Raw genomic sequence first — 19,359 nt, 5'->3', positions numbered from 1 at the left:
ATCAAATTGGAGTAGTGATTTCGGTCACGCCGAAACAGGAAGTGGAGCGAAAGAGCGAATGGTTTTGCGGCGTTAAATTTTTTGATCTTATTTTAAAGTAGAGTGAGAAATCGGTGTTTGAAGAAAAATTTGCTTTGTCGCTAGTGGTTTCTTGTTCATATGCGGCAATTTCATTTTGATTTTTACTGTTTTTTTATTTATTGGATCGGATTCTTTCTGAATGGTTTTCCCAAGCCATTCATATTTCATTCTAGGCCTAGTGTTTCTTTGAACCAATTTTCCATTTATTTACTTTAAGATCTGTTCACACATTTTCATGGTTTTTGAGATCAAATTGGAGTAGTGATTTCGGTCACGCCGAAACAGGAAGTGGAGCGAAAGAGCGAATGGTTTTGCGGCGTAAAATTTTTTGATCTTATTTTAAAGTAGAGTGAGAAATCGATGTTTGAAGAAAAATTTGCTTTGTCGCTAGTGGTTTCTTGTTCATATGCGGCAATTTCATTTTGATTTTTACTGTTTTTTTATTTATTGGATCGGATTCTTTCTGAATGGTTTTCCCAAGCCATTCATATTTCATTCTAGGCCTAGTTTTTCTTTGAACCAATTTTCCATTTCTCGGTAGTTGTTTTTTGTTCACATGCGGCTTTTTGACATTGATTTTCTGTTTTTTTTCCAAATTTTTTGATATGTTTAGAAATGGTTTTCTCAATTCACTCATAGTCCGTTCTAGGTCTAGTTGTTTGTTTAGTCAAAAAATTCTTTGAATTGTACGTCAGGACTTGTCCTGGTTTGTTTTTTTATTTTGTCGTCAAGATTTTCATTACGACCATATGACGTCACAACGACTTCAAATCTGTTTTTTGTTGATTCGTTCATGCAGCTTCAACTGAAGTGCGTGCGCGACATCATTTTCAATCTTAGTGGAGTGATTTTTATTGTTCATTCGCGGGATAAATTATTTCGTCCCACGTGACTTACCTCACTCTCACAAATGACTTCCTCACTTTGAAATTGATAAGATCAAATAAATTTGTGTCACTCTAAATGAAGGTTATTTGAGAGCAGCTAATAGAGGCAGCAATAACTTATACAGAATCTTCATCAAAAAATATGTCATTCTCACTTCAATGAAACGACTATTTTTTGGTCTGTCTTTTTTGATGTTTTTTATGAGACTGCAGATCTACGAAGCTATTGCATCTATTTTCTGTCAATTTCCCGGGTATGTTTATTATTATTTTTAATTAGGTCAATTGACTTTTTGGCTATTTTTTGTTATTTGCTTCGAGATTTTTATTTTGTTTTCTCTTTATTCGCCAGTTCTGGCAGCATTACTAGTTACTTGAAAGTCTAGTTTATTTTGCAGCTAAAAAAATTTCAAGGCAGTTCTGGAAATGTTCGGGCTATGTTTTTTAGATCTGTTCCCACATTTTTGTTTTTTAAGTCAAATTCGAGTAGGGATTTGGTCACGTCGAAACAGGAATTGAAGTGACAAAGGGAGTGGTTTTTGCGAAGTGAAATTGTTATCGGATTTTTTCTATTAGTTTTCTATCTATGTTTTTTATTGTACTGGGGCGCTGCCTTTTTTCAAGATCAGGTCACACATTTTCGTAATTTCTGAAGTCAAATTGAAGTGATAATTTCAGTCACGCCGAAACAGGAAGTAGAGCGAAAAAGCAATTGATTTTGCCTCGTGAATTTTTTTTTGCTCCAATTTAACGGAGAGTGAGAAACTGGTGTTTGACCAAAAATTCGCTTTTTCGCTGTGGTATTTTGTTTGCATCAGGCATTATGAAATTAATGTTTACTTTTTTCGATTGCTTATCTGATTATTTTCCAAATGGCTTTCCCAATCCATTCATAGTCCATTCTGGGTCGTTTTTTTTAAGTCAGCGAAAATTCTTTGAATTGTTTCACGACATGTCCTGATATTTTTGCTTTGTCGTTTGCTTCGTCGTCTGACGATCGATACTAGTTTTCGATTTTGACTGTTGTTTTTCGTGCGTCATGAAGTCATCTTACTTGGATAAAAGCAAGCAAAAATAGTATCTATCTCACATATGAAATTTTTTTCCGACGCTGTTGGGTCGTTTTTTGGGTTTTTTTCTCATTTTAGTCCATCATGGTTGGGTAATTAATTGCTCTGAAACGAAGTTTGAGGCAATTATCGTAAACGTGTTGGTCTATTCTTAATACAAAATTTTAAACAAATTATTCTGATTATAACCCTAAGGTTAGATATCCACATGCTTTCAAATGTTTAATAAATTATTCACTGTATCAGTATTGTTATTAACATAATATTCTTCAATTTGTGGCTGTTCGTTGTCATAGGTAAAAATAAGATTTGAAGGCTCCTATTTGTCCATTAACGGGTATTTTCTTGTGCTTAAACATTTTTATAGCGGAAATTTGTTCTGTTTTTGAACGGTTTTGAAGATCAAAGGTTTGTTACTCCTATTCGTTCCTACGTTTTGGCGACCAGTTAACATTTTAAAATTTTCGGATGTTTGCCAGTGTATTATGTTTGCTTGTAGCTTCATTGAGCTAACTTTTGAGACCAGCAATTCGGCTGGCAGGATACGATCCTTAATGAAAAGATAGTAGTGGTCAAATTTTGTTGAAAATAAACTTTTATTCCCCAGCTAATTTGCCAATTTATGCGGTTTGTTTTTTTGCTGTAAGAGTTTGAAGGGATATTCCACTGATAGATTGATGAGAGAGTACAACTGACTTGAAAACATCAACGCTTACTTTTAAAGGATTTTGATTTCTTACAAGATACGAAGAACGAATTGCATTAGTCATTTTGCTTAAAACAGTTCAGGTAATTTTCAAAGGTTAGGTTTGAATCAATTTGTACTTCAAGATAACGACAAGCATGGGCTGGTTTGAAAAGTAATGAGCTTGAGCACCTTTAAAAGTAAATTCTGGATCCGAATTAGTATAGTTTGTAAAGAATAACATATCTGTTTTATGATCTCGGCATTTAATGTGCATTGATTCTTTGTCAGGTATTTGTCTGTTCTAGTATTTTTTCAGTTTTTTATGGAATTTTTTTCATTACTTTCAAGTTTGCATTTAATACTATTGTTATCTGCAAGTTAAACATCATTTTCATCTTCCATTTTTTCAGAAAAAATGTTGACATGTAACAGAAAATTAAGAGGTCCTGTCACAGTTCCTTGTAAAACACCATGATTAGTAGATATTTTATCTGATAAGTCAATACTCAATTTTACGCATTGTGTTAGATATGTAAGAAAAGATTTGAGACGTAAAATTGTTAATTGAGAAAGATCTCATGCAAAATTGAGAAAGATCTCATGCGAAATTGAAAGATTTTGCAAGATCCAAGAACACAGCGCCTGTTTCGTGGTTATCTTCCATATTTCCTTTTTTCAAAGTAAAGCACAGCATCAGTAGACGACTTTTAGACTGGAAGCCGAATTGTTTTCTGTTCAAAAGCGCTTATTTTTCAAGATTTTATACTAACTGATTGTAAGTCTTTCAAAATCTTTCGCAGAAGTTGGTATTACGGAAATTGGACAAAAATTAGTTAGATTTCACTCATAGTAAGAGGACTAAAATTAAACTCTATAAAATTGAGCTCTATTTGTTCGACGTTCAATTTAACAACCTCCACTCTGTAGATGCCCATTTCGCTGAACACTCGGTTAAAAGCGTTACAGATGACTTTTTGTCCTTCGTGTTTTTGACCATTCTCATCAATTTCACTGTTGTTCGGGCTGTTTTTTTCCAATTTTTTCTTAATGAATTTCCGTGTCTCTTCTGAGGCTTCAAATTTTTTGAAGGAATTTTCTGAAAATTGGTTTTGTGCTTCTTTTAACTTCCTATTTACAAGGTTGCGATAACTTTTATATGACACAAATGAATCAGCTTCTTGTGTCAATTTGTAGCCATTGAGGTAACTATGTTTCTCAGCATCTAATTGTTTTATTTCGTCACCCAGGGTGTACGTGAAGGGGTCTTTTTGTTATTGGAAAGTTTTCTTCTCTGTTGGTGCGTTCTTCTTGAGTGTTAAAAATTTTTTTAAACTCTGCAAACATTTCATTGCAATTTCTTTGTTGATAAACTGTTCTCCAATCTGCAAGAGCCAGATCTTTATTAAATTTTTATTGACAAATTTTCTCCTATATGGCCTAATAATATAGTTCTGTTTTTTTTCTAATAAAATTTGCTCTGAAAAAAAAATTATGGTTAATATCGAATGCAGGTAAGCAGATTTTCGAACTAGTGGTTTGCTCATTAGTCGAAAAACAGTGATCTATAAAATTTCTCTTATTGTTGCGTATGCGTTTAGGAATATCATTGTTGGATTACTGTATTCCTAGTCCCACGGCAAAATAATAAAAACTTTTCTGCCCATTTATGCTCAACCTATCATTGTTATAATCACCAAATAAGAGAATATTATCTGTAGTTGAGAACGCATTAGAAACCTCGGCACTTAATTCGTCTAAAAAGAAGTCACCCAGGCTTTGATGTGAACTATAGGAGACGTTAAAGAGACATTTTCCGCTAAGGGATTGACTAGTTCCAGCCATAACGTTTCAAAAGACCTTTGATTAGCTAACTCAAATTCTCTTCTTCGTTTAATATTTATTTTCTCAGGAATCATTTTTCTGCACCCCCACACTTAACTGCTGTTTGATGAGACCATTTTTATGCATAAAATTGTGCTCAACGCTGAGGCTTATATTTAAGCTTTGTTCATCGCTCATCCAAGCTTCATCGCGACAATAGTTTCCGAGTCCAGCTGCTGAAGCCAATTTGATATATCTTGATACTAATTTTGTATGCTGCGAGAATTGAATAGTAGAAATTTAATGCCATTTTGAGCGCCAAATAGAGCTCATCCAAAGTAGAAAATGTTGAAGTATCAAAGGGTCAAGGATTTTTTTCTATGTCACCACAAAGAAGCAAAAAACTTTTTTAAGGAAAGGTAAAAAGCTACAAACAGCTGCAATGATAATAAAATTAGCTTTCTCTGGAAAAAAATCAGCATATTTTTGCTTTGATCAATTCGCGCTTTTATTCTAAAACATTTTGTGACTTCTCAAGTGATTTTTTCAAGCTTAACTTCTTCATTTTGAGTGATCTCAAGTGCTCTCCATCTGAAGTAAAGTTTGTTGCTAAAATAAAAGCGCTTGTGAGATAGGAACTCTCGAGGGCCTGTTAACCGAGTTGTGAATGTTTCTGCCGAGAACTGCGGAGGTCGGGGGATCAAAACCCTCCCTGGTCGGATAAGGCTGTAGCCCCTGCATTAATTACCCCGCCTGTCGTTCGAGTATACGTTAGTCGGTTTATGTTTTTACTTTATGATAAATGTGGCGTGTGCTTAGCCAATGACAATGGGTCCAGATGGGACACCGGTGCCGTTGATGGACCAGATAGCCAGACAAGCACACGAATCCACTGCTAACGGTTAGTTCGGTATGTTTATTTGTATACGAAAATCATTGGTTTGTGATTGCGAGTTATATGGGTCCTAATAGTTCCCAACCTTATTTAAGCCTTTTATGTTAAATTTTGCTCTTACTGATTTCTGATATAGTTCTTCAATTGCAAATTGATGATGATGAGAAACTATTTTTGCAAGCAACAGTTGACAGAAAGTGACATTTGATTTATTGTAGTTAAAAATTTAAAAATCTGATGCCGTGAATGTAATAATAAACTTTTGATACTCTTTGTAATGCTGATTTTGGTTTCTATTTTTCAAGGTGAAAACGATGGGTCAGATTCTGATGTGAACGAAGAATGAAGAGGCAACCGACAGACAACTGAGGTCAACATGTCCAAGTCCAGATTGACAGTCTTCGCAATTCGTTTGATTGCGAAAAACTCGTCGAAATTGAACTTTTCGTATGGCTATGAAATTCATTTTTTGCCAGAGCTGATTAGCTATGAAATAGAGATGCTAAAAGAGTGAAATTAATGCCATTAGTTTTTTACTTTTCTCAATAATCAAGAAATCATTTCCAGTCTCAAATATCAAAAACCAGCGCAAATATCTTGGAGTAGTTGGATGGGTTTTAGATGCTGTGCTATTTTAAAGATTTTCATCACCATTATGAACTTGTTGTTTGTGTTGTGTTATGCTCCATTTTTATGTGAATTATTGACCATCATTCAAAACTGTCAAAATCTGAATTTGCATTTGAAACTAAATTTTTTCCCTAATTTTGCATTTCGAGGTAACAATAAAGAGCTAGATTATTGGTTCTTGCGTCGAAAAATTTGTTGTACGTTAATTCTGTGCGTTAGTACGTATGTATGATTATAATGGATTACGCAGCTATAATTAAATTGAAATGCTCACAGCACCAAATTTAGTTATCTATATTGTTCATTTCAATTGCTATGTTTCTTTTCATTAAATTATTTGAATGTTTTCCATTAGTTTAATTTACGAGATTTCTCCCATCCTTTTATCTAGCTTACGCGAGGCCGAGCTCAAAAGAATGTTTAATCAAGAAAAGTGCAAGAAACAATTATAGTTGGTCTTTACTGAATGTTTCAAAACTTTCGAATGTTTAAAAACTCGGAACAGAATATCTGAACGCTGATACACAGGATGTACTGCAATACATCATCTCGTCTGAAGGAGTAGGTTGTTCTTGCACCTAAAGTTTCAACATTGATTTTATTACTCAACAGTTTTCGGTTCGGTTGTTTGATGCATCGGCTGATTGATCTGGTTTTGTAGACAATCGATTTCCTAGAATGTTTTTGTATCACTGAACATTCTTACTCAGACGTATTTCAGTTTATTTTTTTTATTTAACCTATTTCGACCGCACAGTTCAGATAAACTGTGATCATTTTTTGTTAGTATCTATTCCCAAAAAATATTTTATCCTGACAATAGTTTGTGAGTGATATTTTGGACGTTTCCTAATTTTCTGTAAATGTTCAATTTTAATTCTGTTCGGCATTTTTTTTAAATACTCTAGAATTAAGCACGTCCTAGCGAAATTGTATGCCAATACTAGTGCTTTTTTGAATTTCATGCAGTTCAGTTTTATCATATCTATTTGTTTGTTTTCAAAAACTTTACTTTTTAGCTGCGAATATTACACCCTGAGTCAGTTAAGCTTCTCTGCCATGTTGGACGCTTTTTGGCAGTTTTTGTATAGCATTTTTTATAGTATTTGGTAAGTATTTTACTTTGATTTTTTTTGTTATGGTGATTTTGTTGTTCTTTCTATATGCTTGATATTAAGTTGTTCAATTGTAAAACAATTTGTTTTGTTCAAGAACATAGAATAATTGTTACCACATTTTGGCCGATTGTTGGTTTTTAAAGTTTTTCGCCTATCTTTTGACTTCGGATTTTGCCTTAAGTATTTCTTTTTCAGTCCCTTTTTAGGGGTTTGTTTTGTTTTACCGCTGCAAGGTGACATTTGAAGGCTAAACATGATATACAATTTTCTAATTTTTTCAATTTTGATTTCTTCAATTGTTTTGATTCCGGCAGTTATTGGATGGTTGAGTGCTTAAGCTGAAGAAGTAATAAAGTAAATTCTCGAAGTAGTGGAGGAGAAGTTTTTCTCATTGTAATTTTCCGGCAATTGTTTGAAATTGAAAAGGCGGAGGATTGATTTCAAAATGGATATCAGCTTTCTAATTTGATTTGTGTCCGGAAGTCGTCCGCCTGTGTTTTCCTCTGCCTATCTTTTCTAAAGATCTGTTTACACATGCTGGAGCTGCGCTTCTAAGAAATTTTCAAAAATTTGAGGAATAATTTTTAAGGCTTTTGATAAGAAAATTCCTCAATTTATGCCACATTAGCAGTTTAAGAAACTTGAATTCAAAATCAACTTGCAAAATTATATGAAAAATTTCCGAGGATTTACTTCATGACTTCTCGGATGACGAAAAACTTAGAAATAGATATTGTCTACTTGGCTCAATGTTCAATTGGTCAGCTGTTGAAGTCATGTTTCAATGTCTCTCTCTATTTCTGTATTTGAAAAGCATATCAGAAATTGAATGAAATCTGTCTCTTCAATTTGAAACAATTACAGTAAAATTACAATGAGAAAAACAGTATGAAACAAAAACTGATCAAGTATTTAAAAACGTTTCTCAAGTTGAAACTCCAAAACAATTACTGGCAATCGAGCTTATCATACAGCTAGTTCTTTTTCAATCTGCGGTTGCTGATTGAATACGTTCAAAATATGCAAATCAGTTGTTTCATTCTTGCTTGACTGCAACATGAAAAGATTCAAACTTTACTCTGAATTTTACTAAAACTCAGGCAGCCCTTGTTAAATAAGCGGAACAACGCGAGGAACTTGAGACGCTTTGTTGTCTCAAGTGTATTATACGATTGTACAGAACTATCTTTGTGCTCTTTTTGATGCCGGTGCTCAAGAAGATCAAACAAAGTCTTAATATGATAGCTGAACTTGAAATCAAGCAATGGCCACAAATTCTAACGATTTATAGATAGGCTTGAGAGAAACTTTCCTCTTCAGAATAGGCGTAGAGTTCAGGAATTGGTATCAACAATTGTACTAATTTTAATTTCACTTTGTTATTTTTGTATTGTCTTGAGTTTTTAATTTCTTAGCTAAAAAGTGTTCCTGTGCGTCATTGGTCGCTTATTTTTTCAAAAGTAATCCAAAAGTACGTATGCCAACAATCGAGAACATTTTTTTTATTTTGATGCGTCCACAAACTAATGTAAGCGAGACAGTTGAGAACCGACCATTTAGAGAGCGGGCCATTTAAAGTGGCCCATTATTTCAGTCAAGTTAGGAGAATGTAATTGTACAAAAATTTTCAAAGATGCTGAATGAATTTTGGATTAAATTTTTAATTATTTCTGATTCGGGGATTGTTTTTTGATTAGATTAGATGCAATATAAAATTTGGTGGCACTCTATATGGCAAGTTTACTCAATATGGTTTAAATAGGAACTTTTTTTGTCGTAAATAATTTAAATGTTAATAAACGTTGGCATTTTTTCCGTCATAAACATAGCAGTATTTTTAATATTAATAAACCTTGCATCAATGAATATTTCAAATTGGTACATGCTTCTTTATTAATTTACAGTGTTCATCATTTTCAATGGTCTCCGCATCCTGCGATCCAGACATGATGTTTCTGCTGGAGTCACTTTGCTGCTCATTGTCAAGAATTGATCTCATTGTGTCATAATGGTCCGCTATCTATCAACAACAAATGATAATTTTGAAATCAGCAAAGTGTATTTATTATATCTGAATCTATACCAATTTTATCCGCTAAATTATAGAAACCGAATTAAGCAAAATGTATATTTTGTCTTGTCAGAAACTTGAAAGCACGAATATTTTACATCAGGTAAGCTTGGAATTGCTCAGAAAAAAAACCCAAACATTTGAAAGTAAACTTCTTTTGAGGACTCTTACCATCTCCAAGGAAAAACTGTCCAAATTATGGTTAGATGCCAGAGTTAGTTCAGAAAAATCAAAATTAATCTAATTATTCAACTCAACTGCAATAAATTTAAATTATTCTTGCAACTTGGAGTTATATGATAAAGTTCTTCGATTCTTTTGTCTTGATGCCATTTTTGCATCTATATGTTAGTTTTTTTCTGTGATCTGAATGCCTGCGAAATGATTGAATATTTCTAACTCTCTTGAAGCGAGATGTTGACCCGGGTCGACGGGTCAGCAGCTGTAAGCGGATATTTTTGCAAGAATTCCGCTGAATGTGCTGAAATTATGTAAGGTTTGTGCTGATTGCTTTTTAAATCGATAAAAAGGTGCTGAATCCGCTGAAAAAAAATCTTAAGCACATTTCAGCGCATCTTTTGCATAAAATCAGCATTTGATTCAGCACCTTTTTACATAATTTCAGCACGTGTAAAAATTTTAAATTCAGTGCATTCAGCGCCTTTCTTACATAATTTCAGCACTTGTGAAAATTTTAAATTCAGCGGATTCGGCGCCTTTCTTACATAATTTTATGTGAGTCTTTTATAAAAAGAGAATTTTTCACTAAAAGTTGCTTAAGATTTAAAATCCTGACTTTTTAATTGGCTTTTTACACTTACTGTTTACGCTTTAAAAGTGCTTCAATTCCATTTCCTCGTCGTACCGCTAAGCAATAGCCCTCAGTGGGGCCCTGGCCAAAATGAGCCAACTGAGCGCTCTCCTATCAGAAGCAAGATCAACCGTTGATGATACTTCACAGGGTTAACGAGATTTTAGTCAAGTTCAAAACAAACGTAAGCGTTTTCGAAACCAAACGAGAGAAATTCGATGTCAGAGATTCAATAGTTATAACAATCAATCCGAGACCAACTCAAGTGCAATTTGTCCGAACAAGGCCTCCAGAGATAGTCTCATGTCAAGTACAAACCTGCAACAAGTATTCCCAAAAGCTATTGTGAACACAAGAAATACACGGCCAAAAGCCAAGTCCAAACCAAGCTTTGTTATAGTTAATGTGCATCACAGCAACCAAGAAAACGAAATAAAAGCGGAACTCTTGAGCAATAACGGAATGAATGGAGTAAAAGTGTCAAGGATTATAAGCCGAGCAAGTGGCAAGCCTACAAACTTGGCAAACCTACAAAGCTTATTACAGTAATAACAGATTCAACAAATCATGTATCAGCAGCACAAAAGCACAGTGTAAAGATTGGTTGGCTGATCTACAGATGTGAACAAAGCAAAGAGCCGCCACATGTTGAACAATGCTTAAAGTGTCAGAAATATGGACACTCCGCCATTGAGTGTAAAAACGAGCAGCGTTGCCTGCGACGGTCAGGCCAGCACACAGTAAAACAATGCACCGAACCAAAAGAAAAAAACCAAGTGTGCAAATTGTGGTGGATCGCCCGCATCTGTGTACAAAGGATGTTCCCTCTATCAAAACGCAGTTGTTGAAGCGACAAAAAGAAAATAAGATATCAAATACTTAGCAGTGGCAAAAAGACAAACCGAAATGTTACAATAAAACTCAACTGTCTCAGCGACAAACATAAGTGTTCTCGTTGCTGAAGTACTCAGCAAAATCCGATCAATCTTCAATGCAATGTCTTACAGTGTGTTGTACATAATCATTTATTTGGTGCAGTAAAATTATTATGCGATGTACTAATTCATTGATCATACTTAATACTGGGTGGCATGTCTTAAAGTCAAGTTTAGTTCACTTATTATTTCATGTGTTTGTCTGTTACCATAATTCCCGCATCGGGAAAACTATTGTTCATGCTTGTTGTGATTTCTGAGGACCCATTTTATACTCAGTTTCATTCTCTTAGTTTTGCACCTCGAGTACAGTTGCTCAATTTAATTTATTTCTTGTCAGTCGTAATCACTAGCTGGGTAAAATAGACAAGTAATTGACAAGCGATTCGCTAAGCGAATTCATTTATAAATTGTGTTAAGAGCACTCGCCGCACAAGTAAGCAGAACAAAATTACTGACGTGATTTGCAGCTCAAGATCAAGTACACATTACTGATTGTGTATGACATGGCGCAGTCAGCAACGCAAAAACTAACCCCACTTGGCATTGGAAAAACCGAATGCTGATCCTCCATTGAAGTGGGAAAAATGGCGGATGCAGGCAAAGTTGGCTCTTCTTGCGAAGGAAAATATTACATTAGACATTCTGCTTGAACCAAAACTCGAAAATGTTCAACTACCGCTAGAACCAATTTACGAGAACAGAATAACGGGTTCCTCAGCTCAATCAGAACGAGAAAGGTCAGCAAGAAACGCGCAATTAAAAATTGATTGGGAAAATTGATGTCAGAAACAAATGGAGATAGGAATTATGTGTGGAGACAAGCCATGGATACAGGCAGACCGAAAAACTATATCAATACTATACCTTAGTCTGGCCACTGAAGGAAGACGGATCATATATAGCAAAAACCCGCATCGCAAAATGGACACATTGACAACGGTAGAGCTTTGGAATATCATGGAATCTACCTTCATCCGTCAGCGTAACATTATCTTTGATAGGTACATGCTTATCACGACCAAACAGTCGAAAGGAGAATCTATCGAGCATTTTTTGGCAAATTGAAGGAATTGTCGGAGAATTTTGACCATGGAGATCAAGAGGATACACTGTCAGAGATCATTTTATTGCGAATATGCAAGATCCGGAAATACAGAGAGAGTTACTTAGAGAAACTCTTGAACCGCCCCAAGCCTTACGCTTGGCCCCAACTACTTCCATACTCGGCCATAAAATGGAAGTAGTTGGCCATAAAATGACCAACTACTTCAACCTCTACTCGACAGCCGAACCAATTATGCCGTAATTGTGGTCTGACTTGGTCAGCAAATCACAAGGATAGATGTATTGCGAAAGGCAAGGCGTGCAATAATTGTGGTTTACAAAATCATTTCTCACAAGTATGCCGAAAGCCGAAGTCTGCCACAAATAAGCCCGCTCGTGCTAATGTTAACTCCTATTTCCTATTGAGGAGACTACAACTGACCAGTCCGTGAATGCGATTCAAAATACTGATTACAGAGCTCAATGCGCATCTGACTATGATAGTTCAGATGATAATATGGTGGCTAGCATTGCTAGCAACACAATCCAAATCGAACCAAAAGAATACCATTTTACAGATCGGTAATACTCAAGTCGGACTTCTCATTGACTCCAGCATTGTGTGTAGTATTTTGAATGAATCTCTCGCTACGGAAGTGGTCAACAACTCTACTCTTGCACGATGGCTGACGACAGCGCCCGCTCTAGAACTTAAGACATTTGCTAATGAACCAATACCTGTTATTGGAATGATGCAAGCACCGATAGAAAGTAAAGGGTGGCGGATTGAGGATGCCGAATTCGTGGTGGTTAAAGACGGACTGAAATCACTGATTGGCAGAGACTTATCTTAAGCTATTGGAATTTCAATCACCCAAACTCTCAGTTCAAATGAAGGTAGTATGGTCAACACAATCACAATTCAGTGCCCATTTAGAAATCGCATAGCAAATCAATTTCCTCAACATATTTCACGTATTGGCAGATCAAAAATCCACATTGTTAAATCTAAGTTTCACAAAAATTTTCAACCCAAACATCAAAAGGGTAGAAGAGTACCTATTAATTTACAAGGCCGAGTCAATAGTGAAATTAAAACACTTTTTGAAGAAGGACACATAGAAAAACTTAATAATTGCTCTGATCAATATTTTATTTCGCCTATTGTAATTACAGTTAAAAGAGACCAAACAATAAAACTAGCATTGGATTCTGAAATTCTTAATAATTCTATACATAAAAATAAGTATCACAGCCGAATATTGAAACACTTATGGACTCTATTTCACAAATCATAACAGATTATAAAAAAGAACCAGCGCATAAAATCTATTTCTCTACTATAGATCTTAAGTACGCGTATAGTCAACTGAATCTTCATCCTGAGACAACTAAACATTGTAACTTTAATATTGTGAGTGGTGACATGACAGGCACGTACCGTTTTAAAACAGTGTTTTATGGACTTACTGACATGCCTGACGAGTTTCAGAAGGCAATGGACTATACGTTAATTGGCCTTAAAAACACATTTTGTTTTTTAGACGACATTTTGATTGTAAGTAAAGGTTCAGAAGAAGATCATTTTAAACTCGTTCTAGATTGCCTTCAGAAACTGGATGCGGATAATCTTCGGGTCAATCTTCCACAATGTCATTTTGCGAAGCAAGATATTTCTTATTTGGGCTATAATATTACCCACTCAGGGTTATCACCACTCGAAACTAAAACCTCTGCAATCCTGTCACTACAACCACCTAATACAATTAAAAAATGACGTTCATTCTTAGGTTCGGTTCCTTATATTAGTAAATTTATCCCCAACCAAGCCCAATTTTGTCATCCACTCCCACCCCTTCTTCGTAAACCTACCAAATACACCTGGACTGACAAACAAACCAAACATTTTAACGCTATAAAAGCGCGAATCACACAGAAAACATTCATTATAATCCGCAACTCAAAACACATACAAAATGCGATGCCTCTCGCTCTGGTCTTGGAGCAGCATTAGAACAATTGACAGTCAACGGTTGGAAACCGAAATCTTTCGCATCTAGATTTTTAAACAGTAATGAAGAACGTTATAGTATCAACGAACTTGAGCTTCTTGGAGTGGTTTGGTCTATAGAATATTTTAAAAATTATCTTTATGGCAAAGAGTTTTCTATCATAACTGATCATCGAGCCCTTCTTTCAATTTTAAAAGAACACAGATCAAACAAAAGCTATAACAGTCGCTTATCACGATGGGTTGATAGACTTTTACCTTATCAATTTAAAATAGAGCTTTTGCCAGGAGCAAAATGGGACTTGTAGATTATATATCCCGCAACCCTTACCAACCAGCAAAAAGTATTTCTAAATATGATGAGGAATTTTAAGTTGCGATGTAATCGCGCATACACACTGATGCAAATTTACTCCAACAAAAACACAATATTTCTGCTATAACACTTAAGAAACTTTATTACGAAAATAAATTTGAAGTACAAAATTCTAGCAAGCAACATAGTGAGCAAATTTTGAACATAGATTTCGCTGAGCCAAAATTACAATCAAGAGATAATTGTCACTCACACTGCAAAGTCATAGTGAAAAATCATCATTAAAACAAACTCACAGTTTTGTTAGTGATGCCGCACAGCGCGTCCGCTTAACAAATAATAATTCAGCACTCGCTCTGCGAATGTATCGTTCTACTCAGCTTTCTATTGAAACTAATAATTCAGATAGTGAACGCGCACCGCGCGTATGCTTAACTAAAAATAAAGCATCCCTCGCCAAGCAAATACCTAATCAAAATTCCAACCACATTAATTGTCTAAAAGTTTATAGTACATACGCTTCGCGAGTGCATTTACCTCAAAATCCATTAGCACCTGCCCAACAATTTCATAATTTGAGATCTAATAATCCCAATTACATTCTTTCTGATCATGATCTCGCTTCGCAAGTACACTTTACTCAAAATAAATTAACACTCGCTGGGCATAATCCCCATTTAAATAACCACCCGTATATTTCGCATACGTCAAAAACCTTATTTGCAACTCGCACTAATAACCACTCATTTAATTCTAAACTCGCGTCGCATAGTACAAATACTCTAAATACACCACTACAAATTGAGCCTCAAGTACCACTATTTGAGACAAATAATACCAGAAAGGCGCCACACGTTTACCAAAATCAACAACAATTCACTGAATTAAGCCACTTTAACTTGTCAATCAAGAATAAGCCTCAAATATCTTCCTTAATTAGCACTCAAAAGTCACATACTCTAAATAATTCACTTGCCCAATTGGTAAACAAAAAAGACGCTTTTTGCCCAAACTCGATCTGAAAGTCAGTTGTCTTCCCTTTTCTCAATTAATTCAATTGAAAACTCAAAAACATCATCAACAATGAGCCAACAAGTATCAACAATGAAAGGCAAATCAGCCTCAACTAGATCAAGCCAAACTTCGCCTCGCGTTTCCTTCACGGACAACCCAACCCCGAACACGCCGCTCCAATCCTCATCTCACTCTAACATCAGCACTCCGCTCACCGATAGCCCTCAGGTTCTCTCCTTCGACAAAGTGGTTGGCAAAGTGTTCAATAAAGGACTCATCTCATCTCTAATGGGTAAAGATGTGGTACTTAAAGAAATCAGAGACTGCATAATCCGTTCCGATGAAGATCGCTTGAAAGCCCTAAACCCCTATCTACACAGCTACTGGCGGGATCTCCATGTAAGCAGTGGTTGTGTGTGTGCATGGACGAGAAGGTGGCCATACCAAACGCCCGTAAGGATGCGCTCGTCGAGGACCTCCATACCATTCATCCGGGTAGCGGGGGGATGATATGTATGGCCCAGCATTGCTGGTGGCCATACATGAATCGCGACCTTTTGGTCCGAGCAATTGAGTGCAAATTTTGCGCTGCCATCGGTAAAAATTTAAAATCTATCATGCCTGCAACGTGTTTCCAAGCACATAAACCATGTATAGTCCCAAATCAAGAAATCCAAATAGATTTTGCAGGACCTATAAATAATGAGAAAAATCTTGAAATTTACATTTTAACATGTATTGACAGATTTTCAAAATATCATTCTGCAGAAATTTTTGATAATGCGAATGCTTATAATGTTATAATATTTTTAGATAATTATATACATATCCACGGAGTTCCTCGTTCATTACGAATAGATCAAGCTTGTTGCCTTATAGGTAATCAATTAAAAAAATTTGTATGAAAAATAATATCACCCTTATACCAGCTCCGGTAAACGACCACAGAGCAATAGGTTTAGTAGAAAGATTAATTAGTACAATTAAACAACGTTTGGCATGTATAAAAGAGGGAAACAAAGAATTAAATTAAAGCAGTATTAGAATCAATCTTATACCAGCTCCGCATATGTAAACATAAGACTACTAAGCGTTCGCCATTCGAATCCCTACTTTGGACGAAAAGCAAATACCCCGCTTAGCAAAATAAGTACTCAACCACGTCATTCTGATATAAGTTATGACATAATTTTAAATCATTATTTAGACGAAGAGACGGTCACACCTAATGAGTTGCTACCGGAAGAACATTGGGGGAACTATCGTAGCGACGATTAGATCAAAAAGAACATGTGCAAGGCTGTAAGAGACGCTTCCACCCTCGAGCGACTTGCTAATGACATGGAATCCAGTTTCTTGAGCACAACAAAAGGACATCGTCCAATACCCCTCAAGATACACGCAGTGCAAATCAATATTGCTTGGAAGAAAAACCCGCATAAACGATCGAAAAAAAACTTCGACGGGTTTTATGAGGTATTAGCTCCAGGGTCAGTAGTCCAGAAAACTGACCAATACACATCTGTAATTCGTGAGCCTGGGAAGCTGGAAGTGACCGTCAGGAACAGTGACATCGCAAAATTTGGCACACGCGATGAACGAAAAACCAAATTAATGGACTATGTCAATCGTAGAGGGCCACGTGTGCACGAAAAAGCAACAGAGGCTAAATTTTTGAGCCATATAAAAAAGTTCTACAGGTATTCAAAAAGGCGATCAAAAGATGAAGCATAAAAAACAGGAGACGGGAAGCGGAGTCTCTTCCAATAGATCAAACAGTGCTCGTGCAATGCGGGTTTGAATGCCCAAAGTACCCGAAAATTTTGCACCGCCAGAGACAACCTCTCAACAAGAAGTTAATACTGAGCCGCAAATTATTACTTCTGAGGTAATAATTGCACCACCCCCACCAGGTCAACGAGCCGAGTTAACCATACCCGCTACTGCAGCACCAGTCGAAGCTTTGCAGCAAGTTCCGTCATGGGCAACTAAAAGAACACGCAAGTGTCCAAAATATTATGGGTATGACAATGAAGATTCCTCTAGAAGATTCCTCGACTAATTCCTGCCCACCAAATTTCCTCCAACCCTGCAGAAAGCGACGTGCAGGTGATATAGCATCTGCACAACCGTCAGTCATTCAGACGATTGTGGATTCCGCGACTCAAGTGGAACCTATTCCAAATCAATTCCCCTGGCCAATCAAAGGAGCGGTATCTCCAACTGATCCACGCATTCGGCCAGCAGACCAGATTCCTTCTCATGAGTTAATAATTGATATGTAGTCAAAACTCAGAATGTTTTAAAAACTCCATATTTTATTACTTATGACTAGCTATGATAACCAGTGAAAATATTGTTGATAATTATGTAATCTGTGAATAAATATTAATTTCTTATCATTATTGTTATTGAAATTTCATGTTGTACATTTTTAATTTTCATCAAAAAGGGAGAAATGTTTGTACATAATCATTTATTTGGTGCAGTAAAATTATTATACGATGTACTAATTTATTGATCATACTTAATCCTGGTGGGGCAAGTGTTAAAATCAAGTTTAGTTCACTTATTATTTCATGTGTTTGTCTGTTACCATAATTCCCTCATCGGGAAAACTATTGTTCATGCTTATTGTGATTTCTGAGGACCCACTCAATACTCAGTTTCATTCTCTTAGTTTTAATATAATTTTTTTCTTGTCAGTCGTATTCACTAGCTGAGTAAAATAGACAAGTAGTTGGCAAGCGATTCGCTAAGCGAATTCATTTATAAACTGTGTTAAGTGCACTCTTCGCACAAGTAAGCAAAACAAAATTACTGACATCATTTGCAGCTCAAGATCAAGCACACATTACTGATTGTGTACCACACAGTGATATAACCAATGTTGTCAGTATTAGTGCAATCAGAATGTTTGGTGATAAAATAGAAGGTCAAAAATTTATGACAGCATCAAAAATGGTAACAACAATTTCACGAATGTTGCAACGCAGCAAATTTCAACAAACAGCCATCAATTCAGCCAACATGGATAAGTTTAAATTTATTCAATGGAACTGCCGAGGCTTATCCAACAAAATATCAGAACTTCTCGTGTTTTTGAAGGAAAAAGATATCGATATTGTGTGCCTGAATGACGTCACGAGCTGGCAAAATGAAAATCTAACCAAAGATTATTTCGTAGTTCCAGAAACGAGAGCAAAAAAGTCACATGGCTCAAAGATTTTAGCAAAGAAAGCAACGACAAAAGTTAAACCAGAAAAGTTTGAAAGAAACGATCGAGGAAAAGTTTTCGAAATAACAAAAGCATGCTTTGGAGTACCTGTTTTAGGTCATCTCTGGGTTATAGCTCTTTACAACTCACCAGGTCGCGATTTGAAACTATCAGAATTTTTTGAAACTGAAATGAAAAACTTTTTATCTTTGGAGACTTCAACGCTCCCCATCAAGAGCTGAATTGAACATATAACGCTGAAAACTGTGATAAAAAAATTGAAAACATTGAAACTGGAAATTTCAAGCTTTTAAATAACGGTTATCACACATAAATTAAATCAAGGAGAATGTCGAAATATGCTTGATCTACATTTCGCCGATCAATTAGTCTTCGAATTTTTTGACTCATTTTTTTTTTATTTCCGATGACTTTGGTAGTGACCACAGCTCAACCATTACTACCTTGAATATAGTAACTCAGAGCAGATTAGATTTGAAAGCAAAAATCAACTTCAAAAAATTCAACCAGATTGTCAGACAAGAATATGAAAACCAGTCTATCCACCAGTCTATCCTTCAGTCTATCCACCAGTCTATCCACCAGCTCTATCCACCAGTCTATCCAATAGCAGAAGAAATAAGTCGCCTAAATGAAGTACTTGTACATATCATTGAATTCTTGCTACAGGAGTCGTATATCATACAAGAGATATTACCATTTGGATATGAAACTACTAAACTTATC

General features: G+C 35.6%; 2 protein-coding genes across 3 annotated transcripts in view; one reads left to right on the top strand and one right to left on the bottom strand.

Moving 5' to 3' along the window:
- Positions 1-6,450, top strand: part of LOC142350851 (chaperone Ric-8B-like) — an 84,438-nt gene extending 77,988 nt beyond the window's left edge. Inside the window, exons 11-12 of one of the 2 annotated variants that reach the window (XM_075402823.1) lie at positions 5,367-5,448; positions 5,748-6,450. In XM_075402823.1, the coding sequence (XP_075258938.1) occupies positions 5,367-5,448; positions 5,748-5,788 (123 nt within the window). In that variant the 3' untranslated portion in view covers positions 5,789-6,450. Of the gene's footprint in view, positions 1-5,366; positions 5,458-5,747 lie in introns of both variants that reach the window. The other variant, XM_075402824.1, reaches the window with a different exon arrangement.
- Positions 6,451-9,043: 2,593 nt separating this feature from the next.
- LOC142350674 (uncharacterized) overlaps positions 9,044-19,359 on the bottom strand; it is a 66,671-nt gene continuing 56,355 nt past the window's right edge. Inside the window, exon 9 of the mRNA XM_075402601.1 lies at positions 9,044-9,210. Within this exon, the coding sequence (XP_075258716.1) occupies positions 9,061-9,210 (150 nt within the window). The 3' untranslated portion in view covers positions 9,044-9,060. The remainder of the gene's footprint in view (positions 9,211-19,359) is intronic.

The sequence above is a fragment of the Convolutriloba macropyga genome, chromosome 12 (genome assembly GCF_964194025.1).
Source record: "Convolutriloba macropyga chromosome 12, txConMacr16.3, whole genome shotgun sequence".
NCBI lineage: Eukaryota > Metazoa > Xenacoelomorpha > Acoela > Convolutidae > Convolutriloba > Convolutriloba macropyga.
Note: the sequence above shows the minus strand (reverse complement) of the source record. Positions and strands in the feature narration are given on the sequence as shown.